The sequence below is a fragment of the Alternaria ethzedia genome, assembly GCF_023757985.1.
Source record: "Alternaria ethzedia strain BMP 0044 chromosome Unknown scaffold_2, whole genome shotgun sequence".
Lineage (NCBI taxonomy): Eukaryota > Fungi > Ascomycota > Dothideomycetes > Pleosporales > Pleosporaceae > Alternaria > Alternaria ethzedia.
In genome coordinates this window covers 1959350-1985107 of record NW_026056195.1, presented here as the reverse complement: position 1 = coordinate 1985107, position 25758 = coordinate 1959350, and the positions used below count along the sequence as shown (strand labels likewise).

The window sequence follows — 25758 nt, the reverse complement described above, 5'->3', positions numbered from 1 at the left end:
CGGCCAGGTTGTCGTCTTGTCCTTCTTTCATCAAGCGCTACCTGTCGCATTTCACTCTTTACCACATAACCATAGTTACACTCTTTTCTGTCTAGTGCCTAGTTCACCCAATACACGACATCCACCCCCGTGCGCCCATCGAGCACCACATTCCTTACAACGAGCCGACTTCGATCGAGAAATCCTAGACTGTGCGACTACGTAATCACGCACCAAACGGAACCTCGAACGCAATAGCTGGTCATTGTAAATTTGACGGCGGAGTTCTCCCAAGAGCCATAAACACCATAAACATAATCTACCAATCCCCGAGTCGACCTTTTGATACGTCACAATGCACGCCATGGCGCACCAACACGCCGGAGCGCATCTTGTGCGACGGCAACGCGACGACGGCCCTGTCGAGATTGTCACGGCGGTCGTCGCCGTGACTGTAGGAGAGGATGGACGACCGGAGCCGACCAAGAATCCAGGAATCGCTCTGCCCGCGCCTGCGACACGTGCTCGCGAGACGACTACTGAGGAAGAGGACGAGCCGGAGGAGACTGCGAAGCCCGAAAAGCCCACCACAACCGCCAGGAAGCCGTCATCTACCCAGGACGACGATGATCTAATCGTGGAGGAGACCTCAACTGCGAAGAGCCCGCTCAAGCCCGCCTCCACCCTTATGGTAGCGACCAAGTCCCCAACGCCCAGCCCTGCCTCGTCGATCGCAGGTCTCGCATCTGCCACAGCCGCGACCATTTCGGCTACGGCATCCTCTTCTTCAGCCGCAGCAGCAGACTCTGAGGAAGGCATGTCCACCGGTGCGAAGGCAGGTCTTGCCTTGGGTATACTCCTGGTCTTGTGTGCTATCCTCACTGGTATCTTGCTCCTGTACCGCCGCAAGAAGAAGCAAATGGCCGCTGCTGCTGCTCAGAACGAGAAGACTGAGATGTATAACGCACCTGCACCACCGCCTCCTCAAATTATCGCAGGCGCTGCTCCTGCAGGCAGCATCCGCTCTGCTCGTACCGCCTCAACTGCCCCCCGCCTCAGCCTGCGCCCAGTCACCCAATTCGACCCAGCTTTCAACGAGCAGCGAAAGAGTGGAGGAAACTTGCTCAACGTCGCTGCTGCCGCCGGTGGTGCTGCTGCTCAATCCCAGAACCGTAACCTCTCGCCTTCAGCATCCGCTGACCGTCCTACCAGCGCCTGGGAGCGACGTGGTGCCGCCAACGCTCCCGCTGCCGACCCATTCAAGGACCCTGAGGCACAATCTGCTCCTCCCTCAGCGAACCCCTTTGGCAACAACGCTGCGGTCGATACTCAGCAAGCCTCCATCCCCGACTCGCCTCCTAATGCTTCTCCCATGGCCTCTGCAATGCACTCTTCCAAGCCCAGCTCTGACTTTGCCAACCCAGCTCCGGCTATCGCTACCGCTGACACTAATGCTGTTGCCATGTCTACGATCCCTCCTCCTACTTCTGAGCTTCCTCCCCCGCCAACTGTCGCCGCCAACAACGGAAGTGTTCCCCCGAGCCCGGCCTGGACTGAAGACATCCCTGCGTCTCCCGGCCCAGCTCCTGCTGGTCCTCTTCCTGTTGCTGGTGCTATGGCTGGTGGTCGTCCCCAGAGCCCTGCTATGGGTCCCGGTCCTAACAACGTTCACCGTGTTCAACTTGACTTCAAGCCTTCCATGCAAGATGAACTCGATCTCCACGCGGGTCAGCTGGTTCGCATGCTCCACGAATACGACGACGGATGGGTAAGTTTGACTGTACCCCATAACTTGACAACATGACTAATGTTTCTCAGGCTCTCTGCATCCGCATGGACCGCTCGCAGCAAGGTGTTGTCCCCCGCACATGTCTCTCCAAGCACCCAGTCAAGCCCCGTAACGGCCCTCCTCGCAACGGTCCTCCACCACCAGGCAACATGCGCGGCCCACCCATTCGCCCAGCCATGGGTCCGGGCGGTCCTCAGCAACGTCCCCAATCGCCTGGCATGAACTCACCCAACATGCCCCAAGGCAGCCCCGGTCCCCGCCAAATGTCCCCTCGCCAGATGTCGCCCCAGCAAATGCCCTCCCCGCAAATGCAACAAAGCCCTCGCATGCGATCCAACAGCAACGCTCCCCAACAAGGACCTCCCCGCGGCCGCTCCAACAGCAACGCGCCCTACGCCGGCCCACCCCGCTCCATGTCTCCCGGCCCCTACGGCGGCGGACCCCAGATGGCACCCCCACCCCAAATGGGCGGGCGTCCACGATCCAACTCCGCGAGCCAGGCCGGCAACCCACGACGAGGTCCAGCACCCGGTCCCAGTCCCATGAACCCCAACGCCATCACCCCCAATGGACCCGTTCCTATCCCCGCACGGAAGCCGGTCCCTGGTATGGCTATGTAAACAACAACGTTTGATTCTAGACTGGTGCTTTTATGAGGAACGTTTGAGCGGTTTCTTGATCTTGATTTGACATTTTTTTCGCTATTTCCTTTTGTGAACCCTTTCCAACTAGCGGTACGCGGTTCCTTGTGAATTCGTTGTTTACCCTGTTCCCTTCGCTTGGCTTCGATTCTCTGTAGTGACTTCTTCCCACTGCACATTCGCACATCGTAGAAGGTGTGCGGGTGCGCAGTGGAAAGGTAAGTCACTACTAGACCTCTTTGCTTTTCGATGCTTATACCCCCTGTAGCCTCGCGTCAACCGTCCCCAATCTCACTTATCGAGACTGGTCACCGGAGCAGGCGAGGCGAGATACTTTAGTCGATAATGTCTTGAGGATATTTTTTTATATATGGAAGTTGAATGTGTTACCTGTCCGCTGGGAAGGTTTCGGATGGGCTGGTTTGAGCCATGTGGATATACCTTCTTTCCATTTGCCTCTTGAGCGCCTGGTGCAATATGAGTTTACTCTAGTGCTTGCAAGTGCCGGGTCGCTGAGGGTAGGGAGGGGTATGGGATTCTTTGAGAATGGAAATTTGGATAGGGAATGAAATGAGTATATAAAACTTCCTCCTCGCTCATGTCGCCATCCTGGCAGGGGCAATATCCTGAATACCTACTGGATCTCCAACCATAGCCGGATGCGAGTAAGTACTGTGCATCCGTTTGGGACCAAAGACATCAATAGTGCCTAATCTTCTCAACACGTTACACACAATACTAGATCGCACTCGAGTCGACAAGTCCTTGTGATTACGGAACGTGGGTCCTTGTTGCATGTCGTTGCTACATGAAAGCTAACAATGCTGCGTCCCGACTGTACCATCATCTGGCTACTGTGGCGCGACCGAACACCCCGCGGTAGGACGGAAGGCAAAGCATCAGCAAGCAAGTATCGTATTGGAGAAGGGTCAGATTATAATACGAAGAAGAACTGATATCTAGCGTGCTAGTAAACATACTCGCAGAGTTAAGCGATGCATACAGTAAGAAAAGAGGAGCAACGTATAGTGGAGGATTCGGATACGATGAGCCTTTAACGGTCCGCAAATTTAGGAAGCAGTCACTTGAATAGCCCAATAGCGATGTTAAGGTATCAGAGGCCAGGTCTAACGTTTTCACCGATCGTTAGCATCCCTTTTGAGCCTCAGCTAGTCTGTTTAGAGACGCGGCTCGCACGTGCTTGTAGCTTGCGGTAGCGATGACCAGTGTGAGTTGTACGGAAGGACGTCAAGTTGAGCACTGCCAACTCGTTGCAGCTTGCACATTACGGAAGACGCGCTATGGTTCTTGCTCCAAGGATGTAAAACAGAAGAAGCCCAGCAGCGTGGTACCTGAACCTCTTGGCGCACAGTACGTGATGCCAGCATGCACGCCACACCGGCGTAAAGCCAATGAGACCTAACATGTAACGCGCGAGCGCTCTGCACCCACTAATCAGAGATCGTTCTTCGATTTCAGTATGCACGGCGTCGTCAGAACGGCGCAGTAGCGTGGATGGGCAGATCCGCGCGCGGACCTAGCGTCTGACAAGCAGGCGCAGCGCGGCGTTGCTTCCTTATTTGGATATTCACTACCGTCGACATGTCGTCTTATCCTTCTTCAATCAACCACTGTTTTTTCTTGACAACGGTAGATGCCTCGACTCCTTCAAGCGCGGACAACCTTGAATACCGTGCAATTACCTAGCCAGCCAATTCTCGAATCTCTATCTCACTTTGTGGCTTACTGCCTGAGGCCAGTCCATCATCAAATCTCTAAATTCTTCACTGCTTCCAGACCCGACGCTCGACGCATACCATACCTCCTGACGACAGCTTCTTTGATTATCACCAGACCCATAAAAAACAACTTCTCTGAACATCACCTCTGTTCCCACTTCAGTCACTTTCGCCAAGTGTAGGGACAGTTTCTTCCATCATTGTGGAAGGAGACAGAGAGTACGTGCAGATGGCTCCCTCTTACTGAGCTCGTCAATTTCGTATAAAGAATGCTGCTCTGCGTACTCTACAGATATGGCAATGCCCTGTATGCCCTCAAGATGCTGACTTTGTCCAGTGGCACCACCAACAGATATTATCCATGGAGAGCAATCGTGGTCTAAAGAAGCTATAATTGCTATCGTCAGCTTGTTCATCATGGTGCTACTGTCCGTCACAGGCATGGTATGCAAGCGCCGCCTGAAAAGATCTAATCGCTGGTCAGCGTCAAGATGGCGGAGATTACTCATGAATGGTACGTGAACGAAGTAGCAGTTTGATCATGACACCTCCTGATATCATACAGATGAAGAACTCGCTGTGATCCGAATTAGGTCAACGAGATCCGGCTGGGTCGGCATGGCAGACGTTCGGCGAGATCAGCAGAATATATATACATCGATTATTCGAATGAGACGTGGACCTGGGTTGTCGCGATCTTCAAGTCGGATCAATGGTGGGTCTCGGTGACAATGCAGAACACCTGGGTTGGCGAAGGGTAGAGCCTGAGCAGTGACAGACTATACGACACGTTGCGTCGGTTCGAGCTTTTACAACAGGTCGCAGTTAGTTGGAGTGCGGTGAAGCGCGGGATAGTGATGATCGGGTCTCCTTCTTCATAGACATTTTTAGACGTTAGTTGTGATATGCATAATCTTCAAATGGATCTGTTGTTGTGAGTCGCACATCCTACCTACGTGGTGAGACACTCACCTTGCTGCTGTATATGACGCAATGCCAGCAAGGCTAGAGGACTTTGTTGTGCCGCTTCTCAAGCCTTGTAGGCCAGCATGTTCAGTTAAGCTCCATTTTCAGCAGTCAGAGGCCATTCAGGTGTGTGGTTAAGTTTGGATGAGACATTCAGTATGCGAGCGAAAATTTGGTGACCTGGTGCGATCGCGTTGAGGACGGACATCATCAGAATGGGCGAAGGTGAGGAGAAGGGAGGGGCCATTTTAGCGCGCTCAGGTCTGTGCGTGCGCTCTGGCTAATCCGATGACGCATGACGGGCCTTCCCAGCCACATCACCATCCGGACTCAGGTAATTGTAGCGTCAAGCTCTGACTGGATCTTGCTCATCACGATATGTTTACCTCGAGCATTTCATCAGAACAAGAGCACGTCTACGCCACTGGTCTCACCTGCTTACAGCTGCCTCTGAACCGCAGTTATGATCATGACTACATAAAATGTGTGAGCTCAAGAGTAGTAATTGGTTGAGCAGTTTGACACTTGTGCAACAGAGTCTTGAGATCTGCTAACACTAAGCTACACATGCTCTTCATGACCGACCCTTCACATCTTCCGATCCTACTCGACAGGCTCGATAGCAGCCGGCTTCGACTTCTTGGCCTTCTTGTTCTTGCTCTTTTTGCTTTTGTTTGATCCCAAGTCCATCGGTAGAGGCTCAAATCCATCTCCCGCTTGCGCAACACCATCGATGTTCGTCTTCTCATCGGTGGGAGTTACCACAGGCTGCTCGGCCTGCATCACCGAGTCTGATCGTACGTGAACAGGAGCTTTGGTCGTCTCTGAGACTGTATCATTGGTATTGACTGGTTCTGGCTTTCTGTTGCCCATCTGCTGGTACGTTTTTGAGGACTTGAAGTCCAGCTCGTCCGTGAAGGGCTCAAGCGTTGCTGGCTTTTCTACTGGTTGAACTTCTTCAGACTTCGCAGCGGCTTCTTCAGTAGGCTTCGAACTGATCGCGTCGTTCACAACCGCGGCTTCAGTAACATTGTCCTTTGGAACAGGCGCCGACACTGGTGTCGCTGTTGGCTCTTCTTTGTCTTCAACTTTGGGTGGCGCGATTGTAGCGACATCGGCTTCGCCACCGACCGACTCGTTGATCTCCGGCACGAGCTCAGCTGTTGGAGTAGTGGCTTCCTCGTTATTGACCACCGGTGTCGCTGGCGCTCGAGCGTAGTTACTCATGACAGTCTTCCAGACGAGCTGTAGAAGCCTGCTGTTGCCCTCCACCGTCGTAATGAAGTCCGGCTTGCGGAACGGCTCTGGATCGTCCGCCATGGCATTGTTGAGCGATTGCTCGATATAGCTCGGATACCACAAGTCATCCTCCGGTAGTAAAGGAAATGCGTGGTCTCTCGCTACAGTGAGGATATCGAAGATGCTCATCTCTTCGTCGAGGGACTTCAGCTTGTTTTGAGCCAGCTCAGCCAGACCTGGTAGCTTGTAGCGAGCGGCAGCGCAGTACACACCCGCACCAAGCTTGTAGACTTCGGGAATGACCTTGTCAGATGACGCCGATGTGTTGAGGCTCTGGTATTTGCCGGTATATAGGTAGTGTACCAGAGTGTGCGCTGTGTTCAGATCCAGCTCTGGGAGAAGTACGGATTGCTTGACAAAGGCCAATGGATAGGACTTTGCGGCAAGAACCTCGCTTCGGCTCAAGACGCTGTCGTGGACGAGGAAGCGGGTCGCTTCTGGCCCGACTTCCAGCGACACCATCTGCGTGGTTGCATAGGGGCTGTAAGACACTATCAGCGCCATACTGAAACTCGGTGGAGATGTGTAACTTACGAGACCTCTTCAGGACTGACTGCTAAGTCTCCCGTGCCATACGCGTATCCACCCAAACCATCATTGTCATGCGACACATCCAAGGTAGAGTTATCGCTAACAGACATGTTGTGCTAACACCAAAAGACGCCTGCTGATACCTGCGAGAATCCAGACGAAACACTTCCCTTTAACCCATCACGACAACTTCTCCCAAAATGAGGCTCAAAACACATGCGCTGTCACTTATTACAAGACGCGGGGTTTGTATGCACTCATGAGTTGTCAGTTCGACAGCATTCTCAGCCTTGTGGCTTCGGTGATCCCGTTGGTCAGCCTGATCGTCCTTCACTGCACCCCGCGAATGCTGCGTCCAATAGACCGTGACGGATCGATGAGCTGAGCAAAACCGGTGAGATCGGGCGTAGATTTTGTCTGGAATTATCTTTGGTTTATGCGCTCAGGCCCGATGGCTGGATGGGCGCGCTATCGCTGGTAGCTTGCGATCTAGACTGTTCGTTGGTGGCCGCGGGTCTAAACGTTCCTCGTGTACCGGGAACTCGTCTGCTAACAACATCGTAATCGGAGCGGGGGACTATGCGGGTGTCGAGATAGAGGACACAACTGAGGACGAAAAGTGGAGGTGGAGGTCTGATTATCCTTCCTGGAAGGTCAACTTATTGGAAGGAACGAAAGGTCGACCCTTGCGAGGTTGTAGTCAGCCGCCACATCTTACCTTCACTACGTGTGAGGCGCGGGGAAAAAAGAAGATGTCCTGGCGAGGACTAAGAAGGATATCTGGGTACGGAAGGCATTACTATAAACGATAATCGAAATCTACACATCGCATGTCGCGTTCTAGATATGATTGACGAAACGGAGGGTGAATTAAGTCCTCAGATAGGAATGAGTCACCACCTCTAATCGCAGCGGCCGAGCGTGGATATTTAAAGGTTTTGTGTTCTACGGGAAACAATTGCCGTCGTACATGATGCAATCGCAGTCCGCGGACGGACCCTGAGGACGCACAGTGGGAACGCACGGCGTGCCACTTTACCTAGAATGGCATAGCGCGACTGTGCCTCAGCCTCCGCCCACAAGTGCACCAACCGCTACCGTACTTAGTTAAGTACGGCTGAACATCATTTGCAATGTCAACCTCAGCTTCCTCAAACTCAGCCGCGTCTGGTATTGATCCACAGAATCAAGCTGCAATGTCAGAAATATACACAGTTCAAACCACGAACTCGACGTCGTCAAGTCACACAGATACCCTGCGTCTTCCATCAAGTCTTAGTTTCTGGATACTCAGCGTTCTCAGTGCCTACTGGCTTCTCGTTCGCGCTCTCCGGTATAGGCGTCGCGATGGCCTCACTCACCGCTTGGATGTAAAAGCAATACTATCAACACTCCCACTTCCGCAAGGCTGACAAACAGCCTAGTACCCCGACCGCTCATCATGGAGCCGAATGACACTCAAAGATGCGCATTCAGTACACGTTTCTCTTACTGAACTCGAATTCCCAATCGTGTTCCACACATCCACATTCTTCGCCCTCTTCAAAACCTATGGCATCCCCAGTATTTCGAAGCTGCTTGTCGCAACAGGACAACTATCCTGCCCGGAAACAGCATCGAAACGAGCTGCTGATACTGCTACCATTATGACCGAGGCGATTATCAACAGACCTGATTCTGAACGCGCCATCAGTGGCATAGCGCGTATGAACTACCTTCATAGTCGGTATATCAAAGCGGGGAAGATATCCAATGACGATATGTTGTATACGCTCAGCCTATTCGTTCTTGAACCTATCAGGTGGACTGCCAGATACGAATGGCGAACTGTGACGGACTTTGAGAGATGTGCTATGGGTGTTTACTGGAAGGATATGGGTGAGGCGATGAAGATATCATACGACACTCTACCTTCTGCGGGCCAAGGATGGCGCGACGGATTCCATTGGCTCGAGGAGGTAGAATCATGGAGTTTGGCATACGAAGCTCAGAACATGGTGCCTGCTGAAACAAACGCGACCCTTGGTCGTGGAACCTTCGATGTCGCCTTGTTCAACGTACCTTCCGCTCTCAAGCCTTTCAGCTTTACCATAGCACATATATTACTCGAGCCGCGCTTACGAAAAGCGATGAAGTGAGTGGAAGATGGAGCTCTCACTTACTTGACCCACGTTACTGACCACTACCAGCATACCGCAACCCCCTGCCATCTACTACCAAGGTCTAGAAACATTGGTCGAGATTCGCAAGTTCTTGCTCCGAAACTTCTTCCTCCCCCGTCCGTACTTCCTACGCCCGGACTGGTTCACAGAGATCGACGAGCGCACTGGCTACGCCAATGCTGGTCAATACATTGACAGGCCGTGGTACGTCAAGCCGTCGTTCATGAAGAGGTGGGGTCCAAACGCTTTGCTACTGCGACTTGTTGGGGGTGTCGTCCCAGGCGACGAACGATATCATCCAGGAGGATATCGAATTCACGAACTTGGTCCTATGGAGCTCGTGGGGAAGGGTGATGCCGAGATGCGGAGTACAAGAGATGAGTTGAGAGCGAGAAGGATGGGATGTGTGTTCTCTCGCTGATGGACTGGGTGTGTTGGCTGAGACAGAGAAGACTCTCTAGGTGAGCTGTGATGCGATGACGAGCTTCGTTCAGGTGTGTAAGGCGCTTGGATTTCCATGAGTAGGATGCAGTAGCGCTCAAAGAGAAAAGAAGCTTGGAAGACTTATGAGAAGCATCGATCGTGACGGCATGTCCCATCCATATCTGCGCTGAGATGAAGAAGTAGAGCGGAAGACATGAGAGAACAAAGAGAGGTGGAGGGGTCCACATCGGAATGGTTCCGCACCCGCATCCAATGGCGGAACCCCGCGTCCACCCCGCGGTGATACATATGGAGCAGTTGCTCTCCACTACATATAGCATCATCCCACTTTACTATCGTCTTCTCATACTCCCAAGAATTCACAATGGCGACCACAAAAGTTGCACTCATTACTGCGAGCTCAGCAGGTCTGGGCGCGCAGATAGCACGCGTATTTGCACCAGACTTCCGTGTAGTATGTATATGGATACCCTTCGGTCACATGTTTAGCATACACCGCGACTAAGTACAGCAACTAACATACCCAGGTAATAAACTACTCTTCAAACTCCGAGCGAGCCAACACCCTCATGAAAGAGCTCTCCACCATCCCAGGCCCCTCTTCCGAATCCAACCCACGCTTCCACCTCATCCAAGCCGACATGTCCTCGAAACCCTCCGTCCAAAACCTCGTCCAAGAAACCATCTCAACAATGGGCCGCCTCGACGTCGTCGTCTCAAACGCCGGCTGGACGCGCATGACCACCTTCACGGACATCGAACAGCAAGTAAACGACGAAGACTGGGACAAGTGCTTCACCATGAACGTAAAAACACACATGTGGCTCGCCTACGCCGCAAAAGACGCCTTAGCCTCCACCGAAGGCACATTCATCTCCACAGCAAGTGTAGCGGGTGTCAAGCCGAGTGGGAGTAGCGTGCCGTATGCTGTAACGAAAGCGGCGCAGATACATCTTGCGAAGAGCTTGGCTGTTATTCTTGCGCCGCGGATTAGGGTGAATAGTATTAGTCCTGGTATGTTGCTTACGGAGTGGGGACTCAAGTTTCCGGAGAAGAAAAGGGAGGCGGCGATACAAAATACCAAGTTGAAGAGGTTGGCGACGGTGGAGGATTGTGCGGAGCAGGTTAGGGTGCTGGCGCTTAGTAGGAGTATTACGGGGCAGAATATTTCGATTGATGGGGGGTCTTCTGTGTAGGGGAGGGTGTGATTAGTCGGGAAGGGGAGGGTTGTTGAGCAGGGTTGAAGTAGGCATGTGTGAAGGGGGAATGGTGCGTTGCGCTGAGAAGTTCCGAAGAGTCTATTGTGACTATGAGGGGAATGTCTTATTCGTAGAGGAACATGCGTTCTCGGTGTTATAGACGCTTACAGTTTCAGGCTTGGGATTGTCAATTCCGGCGGTATTGTAAGCTGACCGCATAGAGCTTCACTAGGAAAACCATATGCATGGCCGGTTGGAACAACGACTTTCTATTCTTGACGTTCTCATCTCTGCAGTGTTCCACGGGAACGGCGTCGCAAAGAGCGGTGGAACGATCGTGAGACTCGCATGTCGCATGTGCTACGTCGACACTCGTTCGACTTTTGTGCGACGTATACGTTGTGCACTGTGTATATCTTCGGCGTGTTTGCTGTCGCTAGTCTGACGGATGAGCTTTGAGCAACCGCAAGCTTACTTCCGTTGCACAAGTTCATGAAGGACGCTGAACAGGGCGTGAGGTGTGCTCTGAAGACAGTTTTGAACGATGTAAGGTTTGCGACTGTTCCCAGCCACGCTCAGGTACCAAGCAAATCGACCGATCCGTGGATCTCGAGTGGATAAACAATGACAGCACCGGTGGCGCACTTGCTGCGTCGTCTGCCACAGGTCGCCGTCTCTAGTCGAACTCCCGTCCCGCCAACAGTATTGCCCAGCATGGTAGTGAAGAGGCACACGTCAATGAAGGAACAGAAAGAGTAGCCAAGCTGACTCGCTCTTACACCAAGCTATCTGTACAAGACATCCACTCTAGAGTCAGCAAGACAAGCCCGTCGGAGAATTGATAGGGCGCGATGCACCAATGATCCGCTTCCAGGTTACTCCAAACGCGTAGTCAGGGCTCCGGCTTCGGAGCGCAGCCATTGGGCCGGCGGGTTTTCGCATCCTACGAAACGTGCTTGAATTGCACAACATGCGATACGTCGAGATAAACAAGTACAATCCCACCCGTCAATAAAGATGGCGCGGAATGCCAATCAAGGATGCGAAATATGTGGAAAGTGGCTGGTCGCGTGCGAGCCAACGATGCTGTTGTGTCCAATTCCAGTTTCCCCACGCCAGACGTGTGCCACAGTATCGACCTCTCCACGAGCCCACCACGGCGGCCTTGAGACCCACCGCCTCGCTTCTGGGGACACTCACATGCTTTCGCGACAGTTTGCCGCCAAGGGTTGCCGGACGGGTACGGGAGGCTGACATGCAGCTGAGCTCTACTGCATGCCACGCCGCACGGGTCGTGGTGCAAAAGAACACAACGGCTTCAGCTGGTCATGCCTTTGATGTTGTTTCGTGTCAGCGCGTAGATGCAAAGAAAGACGAAGGTTTGATTGCTTCTGAGATGCCTCCCACTCTCAGAGTAAGCTGCTGGCAGGCGTATCCAGGTCGAGCTCGCCTCAGAGTATGCGGACACGGGCATCGGGAACCAGGGTCTCACAATCTTCGCGCTCCGGCATGTTGCCTGGCTCGTTGGAAATAACTCTGAGCTGGTTCGAAAATAGTCCCAGTTTGGGCGTTTGACGAGGTTAGCTGCTGCCCTTGTGGAGACTCGTTACTGGATGCGGTAAGATACGGTACGACAGTGGCCGCGGTCAGTTGAAGAACCACAGACGATGGCCGGTCGGACGGGTGTCTCGATCTGCTCAACCACAGCCGGATTTTGCACGCCGCGGGCCTTCTGCAGGGCGTGCGCTCAGTAGCGCCGTGTCGCAACGGCAAGACCTAAAAACCCAAAAGATTGGGTGTCGAATGGTCGTTGGGCGCCCGATGTTCGCCCGACTGCGGTGCCTCGATGTCGCGAGACCTGGGGTGAGATGCACTAGACACGAGGAGGATGGCAGCAAACCGCCGTGGTCGTCTTATCGCACACAACGTACGTGAATCGCATAAACACATGGCCAGGGACGGGGTGGCGTTGGAGAGAACGCGTCGCGACGGCCGGCGAAGATGCGGCACCCAAAGCAGCTAGCGCGCTCGATCTCCGAGGCGGCAGCTGATTGGGCGACGCGGTTCTCTTATCTCTGGCCAGAAATGCAATTGACACACGCAACCTCGACCACCCACTCGCCAAGCCTTCCGCCCCGGATGAAACTGGCGTTGCCTGCAATCGTTATGCGAATTCGTGTTGAGCCCGTGGTGAGAGGCGCCGTGCGAGGCCTGTCCCTACAAGCTGACGCGACGTGGCCGCCGGTGTGGGTGGGCGTTGCGCCTTATCACGTCCGCTTCGTCGTCACATGTTTGCAGAGCAGCGAGCCGGCGAGATAAGGCGTTAGATCGTTAGAGACAGCAATGACGCAGCTCCGATCAATCGCGGCAGAAAAAGAACAAAGCTCCATGGCTGGATCTAACGCGAACCCCACGACGGTCGCGGCTGTGGGTGATGTACCCTCGTCTATTTTGCCTCGAGTGATGGCCCGTGGACCAGGATAGATAAGAGTAGTACAGCAAGTTCCACCCATAAAGGTCCCGGCGCATCTACCGTAATCTACAGTAGGGCTTCCGGAATCTCCCTGTAGCAGCTTATATTACTGGCACCGATCCAGCTTTTGATCCCTTCTCTTTTCTTCCACAGGCCCTACCGTGGAACCGTCCTCCCTTTCCCCATAGTACTTAAGGACCCCAGATCTCCTTAGTACCCCGACAATCCCCTAGGACTTCCCTCACCATGTCGTACTCGTGGGTCGGCCCTCCGGCGCAGTTCAATGGCACCGATGATATCACTGGTGGTGACTCTGGTGAGTACAAGCTCCAAAGTACCATTGCGCACGTGCCGAGCGCAACATCCGCATCGTGTGCGACAGAAGGCTAACATGAACATCAGTCACCGAGAACTTGAACCAATGGTTCTCTGCGGGTGACCAGGCCTACATCCTCGTGGCCTCGGCCATGGTGATGATCATGGTGCCCGGTCTCGCATTCCTCTACTCCGGTCTTGCTCGCAGAAAGTCCGCCCTCTCCCTCATCTGGGCCTGCATGTTCTCCGCCTCCGTCATCACCTTCCAATGGTACTTCTGGGGATACTCGCTTGCTTTCGGGCCCTCGACAAACGGCTTCATCGGAAACCTCGACAAGTTCGGTCTCAAGGGCGTTCTGGCTCATCCTAGCCCCGGTAGTCCTTTGATCCCAGAGCTGCTGTACTCTTTCTACCAGGTACGGCAAACATTGTCATTAATTGATGTCAACGAACTAACACATCTCAGATGCAATTCTGCGCTGTCACTGCTGCCATTGTCGTCGGTTGCGTTGCTGAGCGCGGTCGCTTAATCCCCATGATGGTCTTCATCTGGCTCTGGGCCACGATCGTATACTGCCCCGTCGCATACTGGGCCTGGAACGCAAACGGCTGGTTCTTCGCATGGGGTGGACTTGACTACGCCGGTGGTGGTCCCGTCGAGATTGTCTCCGGTTGCACAGCCCTCGCCTACTCCATGATCCTCGGACGTCGCCAGGAGAAGATGATGCTCAACTTCCGCCCTCACAATGTCTCCTTGATCACCCTCGGAACCGTCTTCCTGTGGTTCGGCTGGTTGGGCTTCAACGGTGGTTCCGCTTTCGGCGCCAACCTCCGTGCTGTCATGGCATGCTGGAACAGCAACCTTACCGCCATGTTCGCCGCCATGACTTGGGTTCTCCTCGATTGGCGCCTTGCTCGCAAGTGGTCCATGGTCGGATGGTGCTCAGGTGTCATCTCCGGACTTGTCGCTGCTACTCCCGCTTCCGGTTTCTTGCCTCCATGGGCCAGCGTCATCCTCGGTATTACCACCGGTATCGTTGCTAACTTTGCCACCAAGAGTATGTACCTTGTCAAAAACTTTCCGCGAACAGCTCGCTAACACCTATCTAGTCAAGTTCTGGATCAAGATCGACGATTCTCTCGATGTCTTCGCTGAGCACGGTGTCGCTGGAATGTGGGGTCTCTTCTTCAACGGAATCTTCGGTGCCGACTACATCATCGGACTGGACGGTGTCAACAACGGCCTTACCGCTGGTGCCATCACCGGCGAGCCCGCCGCGATCTACAAGCAAATCGCCTACATCGTCGCTGTAACCGCCTACTCCTTCGTCGTCAGCGCCATCCTCGCCTTCGTCATCGACAAGATCCCCGGCCTCAAGCTGCGCGCATCTGAGGAAGCAGAGCTCCTCGGTATGGACGACGACCAGCTCGGCGAGTTCGCCTACGACTACGTCGAGGTCCGCCGTGACTACCTCGCATGGACTCCTGCTAAGGGCGAGCCCATCGACGGCGAGCACTCGGTACCCCAAGGCGAGCGCCACGGCATCCCCCAGCACAGCCAGATGCTCGAGGGCAAGGCACCATCGGAACACAGCTCAGGCCACGAGCACACGGGCATTGCGGGCGACAGGCACGCGATGGCCATGGGCTCCGAGCACGAGAAGCAGGTTCAAACTTAGGCTTTTCCTTGCTGCTGCGCATTGCTGATTTGGATTTGTTGCTTGCGACTTTTTTGAGTCATTACCCGTTTCGAGATACCACCTTGCGCTGCTCCACCCGCGCGTCTTTGAGCTGTGCTTTTTGACATATACATTTAGATGATTGTATTAAAGTTTTTTCCTTAGATCTCATGTATTGTACATAATTCGAGAATGGATACATCAAACATCATTATCGCTCCCATCTGGCAATTCCCCATGTGTATTCCAAATCGCTCCATACTCACCTAACCCTATACCAACACATCCAATATTACCGACACCCGCCCAGCCTTTTCTTATCATGCTAAGCTCGATCAACCTCCCCCATTCGACGAATCAAACTGAATACACAACGACGCCAAGCCTACTCTCCTCACTTCCTTATCTTTTCCCGCTCCTCCAGACTGTGAACCCCAGATTTGCGCAAGCAAGATGATGTCAGTCCTCCAACGCTACCACCGACGCTACCACTGAAGTGGGCTTGACATCTGCACGATGCATGAACGACGCAGCCTTTTACCGTAGATATCGAAGATGTGTATCTCTATCGCGCATTGTGATGTCGATGTGCTGAGATGCGGTGACGGGGTCTTATCTCAACACCCAGCGGCGTATGAAAGACCCGCACCACGTAGGCGCTACGTCTATCATCTGCGGACGTGAAATGACTGCCCAGGTGGTGCTTGCATGCGCAGCCTACTCTCAAGCCAAGTATATTGGCTCTCCTTTCTTAGCGATCCAGTGGCCTCGATCGCGAACAAGAGTGTTGGGATGGAAAGCGGGAACTACCATACCTCGCCGATCTGGCAGACGCGCTGGCGCCGTTGGATGGACCTTATCTCTGGGTGTACCGGTGAGGCGGGTGCGTGTGGGGGAGGCTGTGCAGCACGTGAGAACATCCGATGCAAACTTTTGGCATCGCGATGTTTCGTGACAGGATTATAAACACGAGAATCAAGATCGTGATGATGTCATTGGACGAGCTGCGGGAGTGACTAGATGAAACACGTTAATAGGTGAGTGATGGTACCCGCAAACACATGCGAACAAAGAGATCTCGGGAAAGAGTGCTCGTAATCGAGACAGAAGATGTTTGGGGCGAATAAGTAGGACAAAGGATCTGGCTCGGGATCTTGCACAAGACCAGTCTCGTGTAGGGCTTGGCTACGATGACAAAGGCCGCTGTTGAACGCAGCTTGTGTCAACGCTCGTAACAACGCCTCGTGGGAAATGCTCAAAGAAGTAGTGCAGCTCAGGAGGCGACAGAGGCTGATGTTAGGGATGTCTGTAGAAAAAGTAGGTACACGTGTAGGATGAGAAATTCCAACGTCAGTGGTCGATATCACGACGAACTCTCCCTTTGCGTAAAGAAATCCTACTAAGGGCTTCAGAATGCCAGGAAGAAAAGCAAAAGACTCTCTCCAAATCTTCGCAACACCCTTCAAATCCTCATTTCTCTCCATCCCACCATCGCCATTCTCGCCGCGAACACCTCTTACACCTCCTCTTCCCTTCCGCCAGCAAGCCCACAGACCAACTCCACAAACCCCTCCCGGCTATCCAACACCTGAAGATGACGCACCATCAAGTCCCTTACCATGGATGTGGAAATGCCACCAATGCCACCACAACTATCGTCTCGGCGTAACGCGCCGCTGTCTCGAAGACGGGCACCATTTCTGCAGCGGCAGCACCACCATAAAGTCCTGGCGGAAATCAAGCAACTCACGGAAAGCGCGGCAACATCGTGCTTGTCCGAGTGAATTCGACTACGAAGGCTGGAAGACAATTGGGCGGTGGAGGAGGGACGGACCGAAACACAGTAGCAGAACATATACAGGAACAACCATCAACATCAACGGCTCGAATAAAGTGGCAGTAGCAGAGAAGCAGCAAGACTGCTGGAACACATGCGACTACCCCTCCGAATGCCGCTGGGGTAAGAAATTCGGCATTCACACACCCGTCGACTCTGTCTTCCCCAGTTGCAATAACGAAGGCGCCAACAACAACACTATGCCTACACTGACTGCTCCTATCATTCCCATCATCAACACGTTGCCGGAGGGTATCCTCAAACCAGGGGACTGTAGTGAGACTAATGAGACTATTGCGAGGAAGAAAGATGTCAAGACGAATCTTTGGACTGCATTAAGAGCGAGTGCGGAGCGGAGGAAGGGTGCTGGGGAACGGGGTGGGAGTCCGCTGAAGAGTTTTGGGGAGAGGGGGGAGGGAGAAGGAGGAGGGGGTGGGGATGTGGAATCGTTGGCAGCGATGAGAGATGGTGATGGCGATGTTGTTATGGGGAGTGGGGATCCTGCGATTCTGGATGATGCGAGTAGTTCGCTCTCATCTTCGTCGTCGCAAGCCGAATCCTCGTCTTCTTCTTCGTCAGCAGTGGACTCGCTGAAGGCGTTGGTGAGCAGAAGGCGGTATCGGCGTGTGAAGTCGAGGTCTAGAATGAATGGCTCGGTTGATAAGAGATATGCTGAGACGGGGCATGTGGTCATGGGGAATGTGGAAGAGAGGATGGAAGATCAGGTTAATTTGGATGATGAGGATATGGTGGTGGAGGGGTTTGCGCCGTTGTGTCGGGTGAGGAGCAGGGGGTGTTCTGTGTGAGATATCTTTTACTTGGTTCGCCAGCCTGCTTTAATTGATCAATATATGATTTTGTCGTAAATGCTGAAGCAGTAGCAAAAAGCAAATGGCTCTTAGCTCACTTCTATGGAGGAAAGAAACCCAACGTGAGGATTTCCTGCGGCTAAAAGTGGCACTTCCGTCCCAGGTCCGCCAGCGCCCACGTTCCTGCAGGGATGCGCCTGTGCCTGACCGTCGACGCACGAGCCAACTTCCTTCACGGGAAGTCGCGCCCTGAACGCCGCGGCGCCGTCCTTGTTACATCAGCACTTCTCTCTCACAGCGCGCCGAGTCTGATACACCGAGGCATCATTGCGAAGATGGTGCTCTCGTTCATCCTCATTCAGAACAGGCAGTAAGTTGGAATGTTCGTGGTGGGAGGTCTGGCATGAAGGAAGTTGTATCGGATGCTAATGGAGTGTAGAGGGAAGACAAGATTGGCGAAGTGGTATGCGCCGTACAGTGTGAGTTGAGATTCAGAAATATATTGAGAGAGGTTGCAGTAGCTAATGATTGTGTAGGATGAAGAGAAAGTCAAGTTAAAGGGTGAGGTATGCTATACCCTCCTTCCTACCCATCCATCCACCACTCCCACGAAACCTACCCTCGAACCCACCGCCTTCCGACCTCCGAATATGACTAAACCTTCCACCAGGTCCACCGCCTCATCGCCCCGCGCGACCAAAAACACCAATCCAACTTCGTCGAGTTCCGCAACATGTCCAAGATCGTGTACCGCCGCTACGCCGGCCTCTTCTTCTGCGCCTGCGTCGACACAAACGACAACGAACTCGCCTATCTGGAAGCCATACACTTCTTCGTCGAAGTGCTAGATGCCTTCTTCGGGAACGTGTGTGAACTGGATTTGGTATTCAACTTCTACAAAGTGTACGCGATACTGGATGAGGTGTTTTTGGCGGGAGAGATTGAGGAGACGAGTAAACAGGTTGTGCTGACGAGGTTGGCGCATTTGGATAAGCTGGAGTAGGAGGGCGAGAAGAATACACTACATGAATTACATGGTCGCATCATGCCGCGAGGCTGCTTCGACGGGCACCTCGGGGTCGAATAAGAGGAACGAGGTCAGTAGCTATGAGCTGCTAAGGGCACACAACAGAGTTACGTATATAGCCGCGCTGAGAGGGCTTGCGCGAGTATCTGTGGCGCCAGTAACCCCATGGTGGGTTGATATACTTCGAGGCTGGTTCGGTACCAATATTTGGCCGGAAGGACAGCACGGAGAACTGCCTGCAAATCCTAGCGATTCCTGCAAACACATCGTTCACGCATATCTGTCCTGCTTCTACATTCGGTAACACGCGAGTGATTGCACCCTGTCGTTCTTGCATGTGAGGGCGCGCACGGACGCGCTCTTATGATGGAAGCAGAGGTCTAGAAAATAGCCACATCATCAATCTTGGTTCTTCGCGAACTGTCCCTTCGCCTGTGCCCAAATCCCCCCAGCATGCTCGCCCCATGAAATGAACATCTCTAACATCATTCCGCGCCCCGTTGTTCCTCCGCCACACGCCTGACCCGCCTCGAATCGTCCCGTCCGTCGAATCCACCGCAACATCCCCGCGCCGCGACCATGTCTGAGTTCGCCGCATACCACGCCCTCGGCACGGGCTCTCCAAACCCGAATGGACCCGGCAGGCCAGACGAGCCCAACAAATGGCGCCCACAAGTCGCTGCGGGCCCTCCTGGCTACCAACAGACGGGCAGCCCGGCCATGGCCCAGCCTCCAAATCAGTACGCCGGCACACCAGCGCATTATGGCACGCCAGTCCAGCAAGAAGGTTATTTCCCTGACCAGTCGGCGCTGCAGGGCCAACCTCAGTACCAGGGCGATCAAGATGTGAACAACCTCGCGGGGCAAATGGGAGCAGTTGGGCTGGGTATGGATCAAGCGGCACAACCCAAGCACAAGAAGAAGAACAGACATGCATATCATAATATCGAGGGACCTGGAGGGAGTTCACCGGCGTTCAACGGAGCGCCGCAGAATGGCACACCTACACAATACCAAAATTCGCCTCAAGTCGGAGGAGCGCAATGGATGGAGCCCCAGATCACTCCCGCCATGAGCCAGTTTCCCGCACCCGTAAACCCTATCTTCAGTCCTGGATCGCAGGCTTCACCTATGCAGTACGCTGCGAGAACACCAGCAGCACCACATCAGAGTGGAGGAGCGGCGGTTGGATCAGCTCAAGGACGTGTAGATCCCGAGCAGATTCCCAGCATACCGAAGTCGCGCGATGCGCCGGCGAAGTACTACCTAGAAAACGTATACCCGACTATGGAGCACCACCTACCGCCTCCCGCCACGGTCCCCTTCGTAGCCTTTGACCAGGGCAACTCCTCACCTAAGTTCGCACGGTTGACTATGAACAACATTCCCCTCACTGCGCAAGCCCTTGCTGCGACTTCGTTACCGCTTGGTATGGTCTTGCAGCCGCTGGCTGCTCAACAAGAAGGCGAGCAAGCTATACCCGTATTGGACTTTGGCGAGTCCGGTCCACCAAGATGTGCAAGGTGTCGCGCGTACATCAATCCATTCATGCAGTTCAAGGCCGGCGGAAACAAGGTCGTGTGCAACCTGTGTACATACCCGGGCGACGTTCCCGGCGAATACTTTGCGCCTACCGATCAGTCTGGCGTCCGGATAGACAGACTACAACGGCCGGAGCTCACTTTGGGCACTGTCGACTTCCTCGTACCCAAGGAATACTGGTCGAAAGAGCCTGTCGGTCTACGGTGGTTGTTCCTTGTCGATGTGACCGCCGAGGCTGTAAACCGTGGTTTCCTCCATGGCTTCTGTGAAGGCATCATGAAAGCGCTCTATGGCGAAGAAGCAGAGACAGAGGGCGCCGAGACTACAACTCGGATACCAAAGAGTGCTAAAGTGGGCATCGTCACATACGACAAGGAGATGCACTTTTACAACCTCAACGCCAGCTTGACGAGCGCTCAAATGCTCGTCATGTCTGACCTTGAAGATCCCTTCCTACCCTTCAGCGAAGGCTTGTTCGTCGACCCCGTGGAGTGCAAGAGCGTCATCACATCGCTTCTCGCACAGCTACCGACCATGTTTTCTGAAGTCAAGAATCCAGAGCCAGCGTTATTACCTTGCTTAAACTCTGCCGTGGCAGCATTGTCAGCTACAGGCGGAAAGATTGTGTGCTCTTTGGCTGCGCTTCCGACTTGGGGTCCTGGTCGGCTGATGCTACGTGAGGACAACAACGTACACAACACCGATGCTGAGAAGAAGCTTCTTCAGACTGAGCATCCTGGGTTCAAGAAGGTTGCTGAGAAGATGGTGCAGAATGGAATTGGTGTGGACTTTTTCCTTGCTGCGCCCAGTGGAGGGTACCTCGACATTGCGACCATCGGCCACGTTTCCGCTGTAACAGGTGGAGAAGTCTTCTACTACCCCAACTTCCATGCGCCAAGGGATATCCTGAAATTATCCAAGGAGATCCAGCACACAGTCACGCGAGAAACCGGATATCAAGCGCTGATGAAGGTTCGCTGCTCAAATGGCCTGCAGGTCTCTGCCTATCACGGAAACTTCTACCACCATACTTTTGGCGCCGATCTAGAGTTCGGAGTCATTGACGCTGACAAGGCTATCGGTGTCATGTTCAGCTACGATGGCAAGCTGGATCCGAAGCTTGATGCTCACTTCCAGAGTGCGCTACTATACACGGCAGCCAACGGTGAGCGGCGAGTGCGGTGCACGAACATCGTGGCCAGCGTTAGTCCGAACACTGGTGAATGCATGAAGTTTGTCGATCAGGATGCCGTCGTAAACATCATCGCCAAGGAAGCTGCCGCTCGCATGACAGAGAAGAACCTCAAGGAGATTAGGGGAGCCTTGACGGAGAAGACTGTTGACATTCTTGCTGGCTACAGGAAGAACTTCACCGGCAACAACCCTCCCGGACAGCTCGTGCTCCCAGAGAACCTGAAGGAGTTCGGCATGTATATTCTCGGACTGATCAAGTCAAGAGCCTTCAAGGGTGGCAAAGAGCCCACCGACCGAAGAGTCCACGACATGCGCATGATCAAGTCGATGGGCCCACTGGAGATGTCGCTATACCTCTACCCCCGCATCATCGCAATCCACAACCTCGACGCTCGCGACGGTTTCGCAAACGAAAAGGGCCATCTCGTAATGCCAGAAAACATCCGAGCCTCCTTCTCCAAAGTCGAAGAAGGCGGCGCCTACATCGTCGACAACGGCCAAGTCTGCCTCCTATGGCTGCACACCCAAGTCTCACCCAACCTCCTCGAAGACCTCTTCGGCGAAGGCAACAACAGTCTAAAAGCGCTCGATCCCTTCCAATCTACCCTCCCCGTCCTCGAAACCCATCTCAACGCCCAAGTCAGGAATATACTGCAGTATCTGGAGGGTACGAGGGCGTCCAAGGCGCTTACTATCCAGCTTGCACGACAGGGTCTGGATGGTGCGGAATACGAGTTTGCGAGGCTGTTGTATGAGGATCGGAATAATGAGGCGCAGAGTTATGTGGATTGGCTTGTGCATGTGCATAGGCATATTCAGTTAGAGGTACTTGGCATCTGATGGTGTTTGTTCGGAACGCGATTGCTGACTTTGAATAGCTTGCTGGACAGCGCAAGAAGGAGGACTCGGGTGATGGTGTTGGCTCGACTTTCGTGGGCCTGCGGACACCGTATTGGGGGTAGGGTAGTACAAGAATCAGCGACGTTGATGGATGGAGTCTGTATTGCATAGCGATAGCGGGGAACCGGCGGAGTATTACTACTGAAAGACGACACCCACGTATTATATCGAACCCAACATTTCTCCCATCATGCCTTTATCCTGCGCACCTTGATGTTCCCGGCCCCCGAGGATGCGAGGCCGCAACGATGAGGCGATGCAACGATGCGACAAGGATCCCGCACGTGACCGCCACTAGCGCACCTCGCTTAGCTTTTCCGCTCAACGAAGAAAATCGCCAGCGCCGTCCCTCGATCGAACTTTCGCTCGACAACTAACCCACAGCATCACGACGCAAAGATGCCTACCCGCCTAACCAAGACCCGCAAGCACCGCGGTCACGTCTCCGCCGTAAGTTATCATCCCGCGAAGCCCTTTTGTATAGTGCTAACTCGGCATCCAGGGTCACGGACGTGTCGGAAAGCACAGGAAGCATCCCGGTGGTCGTGGTATGGCCGGTGGGTGAGTACTATCCGTGTACGAAATGCATGTGGAACAAACACTGACTTCGTTATTCTAGTCAGCACCACCACCAGACCAACATCGACAAGTACCATCCCGGTTACTTCGGTAAGGTTGGTATGAGGTACTTCCACAAGATGCAGAACCTCTTCTGGAAGCCCGTCATCAACCTCGACAAGCTCTGGTCGCTCATCCCCGCCGAGAAGCGCGCCGAGTACCTCGCCAACAAGTCCGGCAACGCCCCCGTCCTCAACCTCCTCGACTACGGTTACTCCAAGGTCCTCGGAAAGGGTCGTCTGCCCGCCGTCCCCATCGTCGTCCGCGCCCGCTACGTCTCCGCTGAGGCTGAGAAGAAGATCAAGGAGGCTGGTGGTGTCGTTCAGCTCGTCGCATAAGCGCCAGAACGATACGATGCGATACGATCAACCATCACTCACACAACACGATTGTGCATGAAACGGCGTCTCGGAATGATACAAAAGGATACCATAACGGCAATGATTGGGATGGATCTTCAAGTCCGCAGTTACCCTACAAACGGGTCTGCGTTGACTTGCGTCAGCGTGGTGGCTGAGGAATGTTTCATAGACAATATGACCGTTCCTGAACAAACCTTGGGCCTTTGGCTATCCCGTCCATGCTATGCGTGGATGTGGTTCGGCATCGCTGTGCTATCGCATGGCTGCCTCCGTGATGTCGTGATGTTATGGCGCTGCGTGCTGTGAGGTGAAAATTCTGTGGTACTAACTTCTTGATCTGAACGACTGTCATCCAGACAACGCATTCTGCGCTTCAAGCGCTTGCGTCGATTCAATTACATCGACTTGAAACATCCTATCGCATCAAATATGCGCCTGCGATCGTGACCTCTAGCTACATCCTAAGCACAAACTCATCACGATAGCGTGACCGTCGTTCGGGCGTGCTCGTCAGTTTGTATCAAACAGCAATCAAACATCACTCATTCAAATTTTGAACGTCTCACTCTCCTCCGTGTCTGAACCCGCTCGCCCAGAGCATTTAACACTGCGCTGCAACTACCCCAACACGGCATCTGCGTACATCCTCCGCAAACCAAAGTTCATCAACCGCTTCGATTTGCACTTACATTACCTTACCATCATCAGCGCGCTGCATGGGAATCGGAACGTGCTCCTGAAGAACCTATCTAAGCTGCTGATTGACACGCTGGATGTGTGCGTTGAGTGCTATGTGTATAACAACGTATCACTCGTTACACCGCACAAACATTTCCATGCCCATGAACATGGTCGAATGCCCTCAGCAGACCGCACAAATGCGCGACACCAGCACAAACAACCAAGCAATGCATAATCTGGTGACTCGAACCCCAAACATCAAACCGGTACGGATACCATTTCTCTGGGATCTGTATGTGGTCAGTTCCCCATTCCTTTTCTTTCGCATAAAACAATACCAGGACACATGGACCTACTCTCAGAGCGTACACTCCACCACCACTAAGATTACACACCGCCATCACCACCATCCAATCCAAACTCATCCTCCCCATCTGCATCTCCACACCGAACTCCAGTAAACCATGCACAACAGGAATAACGAACGAGAAACCAAGACCCGCATACATCGCCGCGCGGTACGCACGATACTTCCGGCGACGGAAAGCTGGGTGCAGCGTTGCGTAGATACAGGCTCCTGCTAAGACGGATACGAGAGTGTAGTATGTTATTTGTAGGTGGGGGGAACAGTAGAAACCGTAGTATACACTTGGGATGGTGGAACCCCACATTAGTATTATTATGCCGAGCTGAGGTAGTTAGTGGCTGTGGTGGGATTGGTGGGGATTGGGTGTTGGGTTACGTACGTAGTCGAGCTGGTTACCGAAGACGTGGACGGTTTCGCTGTGGTTGGCGATGATGTGGAAACTGGGGTTGTGTGTTAGTAGTCACTTCCTAGGCGCTAGTAACGTTGGAAGTCAATGTGTGATGAAGGACTTACGTTGCGGACAGTGCAAAGCAGATGCCGACACCGAGGAAGAAGGTTGAGAAGACGATCATGTCGGATGTGGTTGCTGTGGCGTATTTTGGCTGCTGCAGGGAAAAGTATATGGGGATGGGGAGAGTAAAGAATAGTGCTGAGCCGATGAGATGTGAGAGTATGTTTGCTGGAGAGGGGTTAGTCAGTTCGTCTTTTGTAGGTGTTGTACTGTGTGATGGCTTACCTGTTTCGTTGTGGAGATTGAGGATGCTGCGAAAGGACTGCACGTAGGAGTTTGAGACGGGCCTGTGTATCGGTCTTGTTAGAAGCCGTCCTCGTTAAGGGGGGCTCAGGAGTATTACCTGTAGCCTGATAGAATGTACTCATTGTCCCTGATACTAATGAGCGCATGTCGATGACGGATAAGGCCAATGATGAATGTACTGGTACCAACTCGCTACAGTATCGATCAGCTGTTAAAACTTGAATCTAAATCGACTGATCTTACGTATATCATTCCACGTCAGCAAGGAAATTCGTTGCTCCTTTCCTGCTTGATCACGAGGCGTGGTCTTGCGGCTATCAGCCTTGATGTTCACATATGCGGTAAATACATGCGTACCTGGGTGTGAGATGTCGAATCGACCTGGGCGGCCGGGCGTCGAGAACGAACACTCATCCTGGGATTGGCTATCTTCCTAGAAGTAAAAGGT

At 53.5% G+C, this 25758-nt stretch overlaps 9 protein-coding genes across 9 annotated transcripts; 7 read left to right on the top strand and 2 right to left on the bottom strand.

Annotated features, from left to right (window-relative positions):
* Positions 1–334: 334 nt before the first annotated feature.
* On the top strand, positions 335–2388 carry J4E87_001462 (uncharacterized protein; the record flags this gene model as incomplete). The annotated part of the gene is made up of 2 exons (XM_049373106.1): positions 335–1747; positions 1798–2388. 2 exons carry the CDS (start codon positions 335–337, stop codon positions 2386–2388), a joined length of 2004 nt encoding a protein of 667 aa, XP_049237764.1.
* A 3329-nt stretch (positions 2389–5717) lies between these two features.
* Positions 5718–6875, bottom strand: J4E87_001461 (uncharacterized protein; the record flags this gene model as incomplete). The annotated part of the gene is made up of 1 exon (XM_049373105.1): positions 5718–6875. One exon carries the CDS (start codon positions 6873–6875, stop codon positions 5718–5720), a length of 1158 nt encoding a protein of 385 aa, XP_049237763.1.
* A 1265-nt stretch (positions 6876–8140) lies between these two features.
* On the top strand, positions 8141–9527 carry J4E87_001460 (uncharacterized protein; the record flags this gene model as incomplete). Its single annotated transcript, XM_049373104.1, has 3 exons — positions 8141–8314; positions 8369–9078; positions 9134–9527. The coding sequence occupies 3 exons, from the start codon at positions 8141–8143 to the stop codon at positions 9525–9527; spliced, it is 1278 nt and encodes a 425-aa protein (XP_049237762.1).
* Positions 9528–9914: 387 nt separating this feature from the next.
* On the top strand, positions 9915–10746 carry J4E87_001459 (uncharacterized protein; the record flags this gene model as incomplete). Its single annotated transcript, XM_049373103.1, has 2 exons — positions 9915–10004; positions 10078–10746. The coding sequence occupies 2 exons, from the start codon at positions 9915–9917 to the stop codon at positions 10744–10746; spliced, it is 759 nt and encodes a 252-aa protein (XP_049237761.1).
* A 2722-nt stretch (positions 10747–13468) lies between these two features.
* J4E87_001458 (uncharacterized protein) lies at positions 13469–15216 on the top strand (the record flags this gene model as incomplete). The annotated part of the gene is made up of 4 exons (XM_049373102.1): positions 13469–13538; positions 13625–13953; positions 14004–14595; positions 14648–15216. 4 exons carry the CDS (start codon positions 13469–13471, stop codon positions 15214–15216), a joined length of 1560 nt encoding a protein of 519 aa, XP_049237760.1.
* Positions 15217–18197: 2981 nt separating this feature from the next.
* On the top strand, positions 18198–18865 carry APS2 (AP-2 complex subunit sigma; the record flags this gene model as incomplete). The annotated part of the gene is made up of 4 exons (XM_049373101.1): positions 18198–18232; positions 18302–18341; positions 18399–18428; positions 18533–18865. 4 exons carry the CDS (start codon positions 18198–18200, stop codon positions 18863–18865), a joined length of 438 nt encoding a protein of 145 aa, XP_049237759.1.
* Positions 18866–19468: 603 nt separating this feature from the next.
* Positions 19469–22587, top strand: J4E87_001456 (uncharacterized protein; the record flags this gene model as incomplete). Its single annotated transcript, XM_049373100.1, has 2 exons — positions 19469–22450; positions 22504–22587. 2 exons carry the CDS (start codon positions 19469–19471, stop codon positions 22585–22587), a joined length of 3066 nt encoding a protein of 1021 aa, XP_049237758.1.
* A 337-nt stretch (positions 22588–22924) lies between these two features.
* Positions 22925–23481, top strand: RPL28 (60S ribosomal protein L28; the record flags this gene model as incomplete). The annotated part of the gene is made up of 3 exons (XM_049373099.1): positions 22925–22975; positions 23028–23086; positions 23145–23481. The coding sequence occupies 3 exons, from the start codon at positions 22925–22927 to the stop codon at positions 23479–23481; spliced, it is 447 nt and encodes a 148-aa protein (XP_049237757.1).
* A 1403-nt stretch (positions 23482–24884) lies between these two features.
* On the bottom strand, positions 24885–25724 carry J4E87_001454 (uncharacterized protein; the record flags this gene model as incomplete). Its single annotated transcript, XM_049373098.1, has 3 exons — positions 24885–24993; positions 25067–25155; positions 25719–25724. 3 exons carry the CDS (start codon positions 25722–25724, stop codon positions 24885–24887), a joined length of 204 nt encoding a protein of 67 aa, XP_049237756.1.
* Positions 25725–25758: the final 34 nt, after the last annotated feature.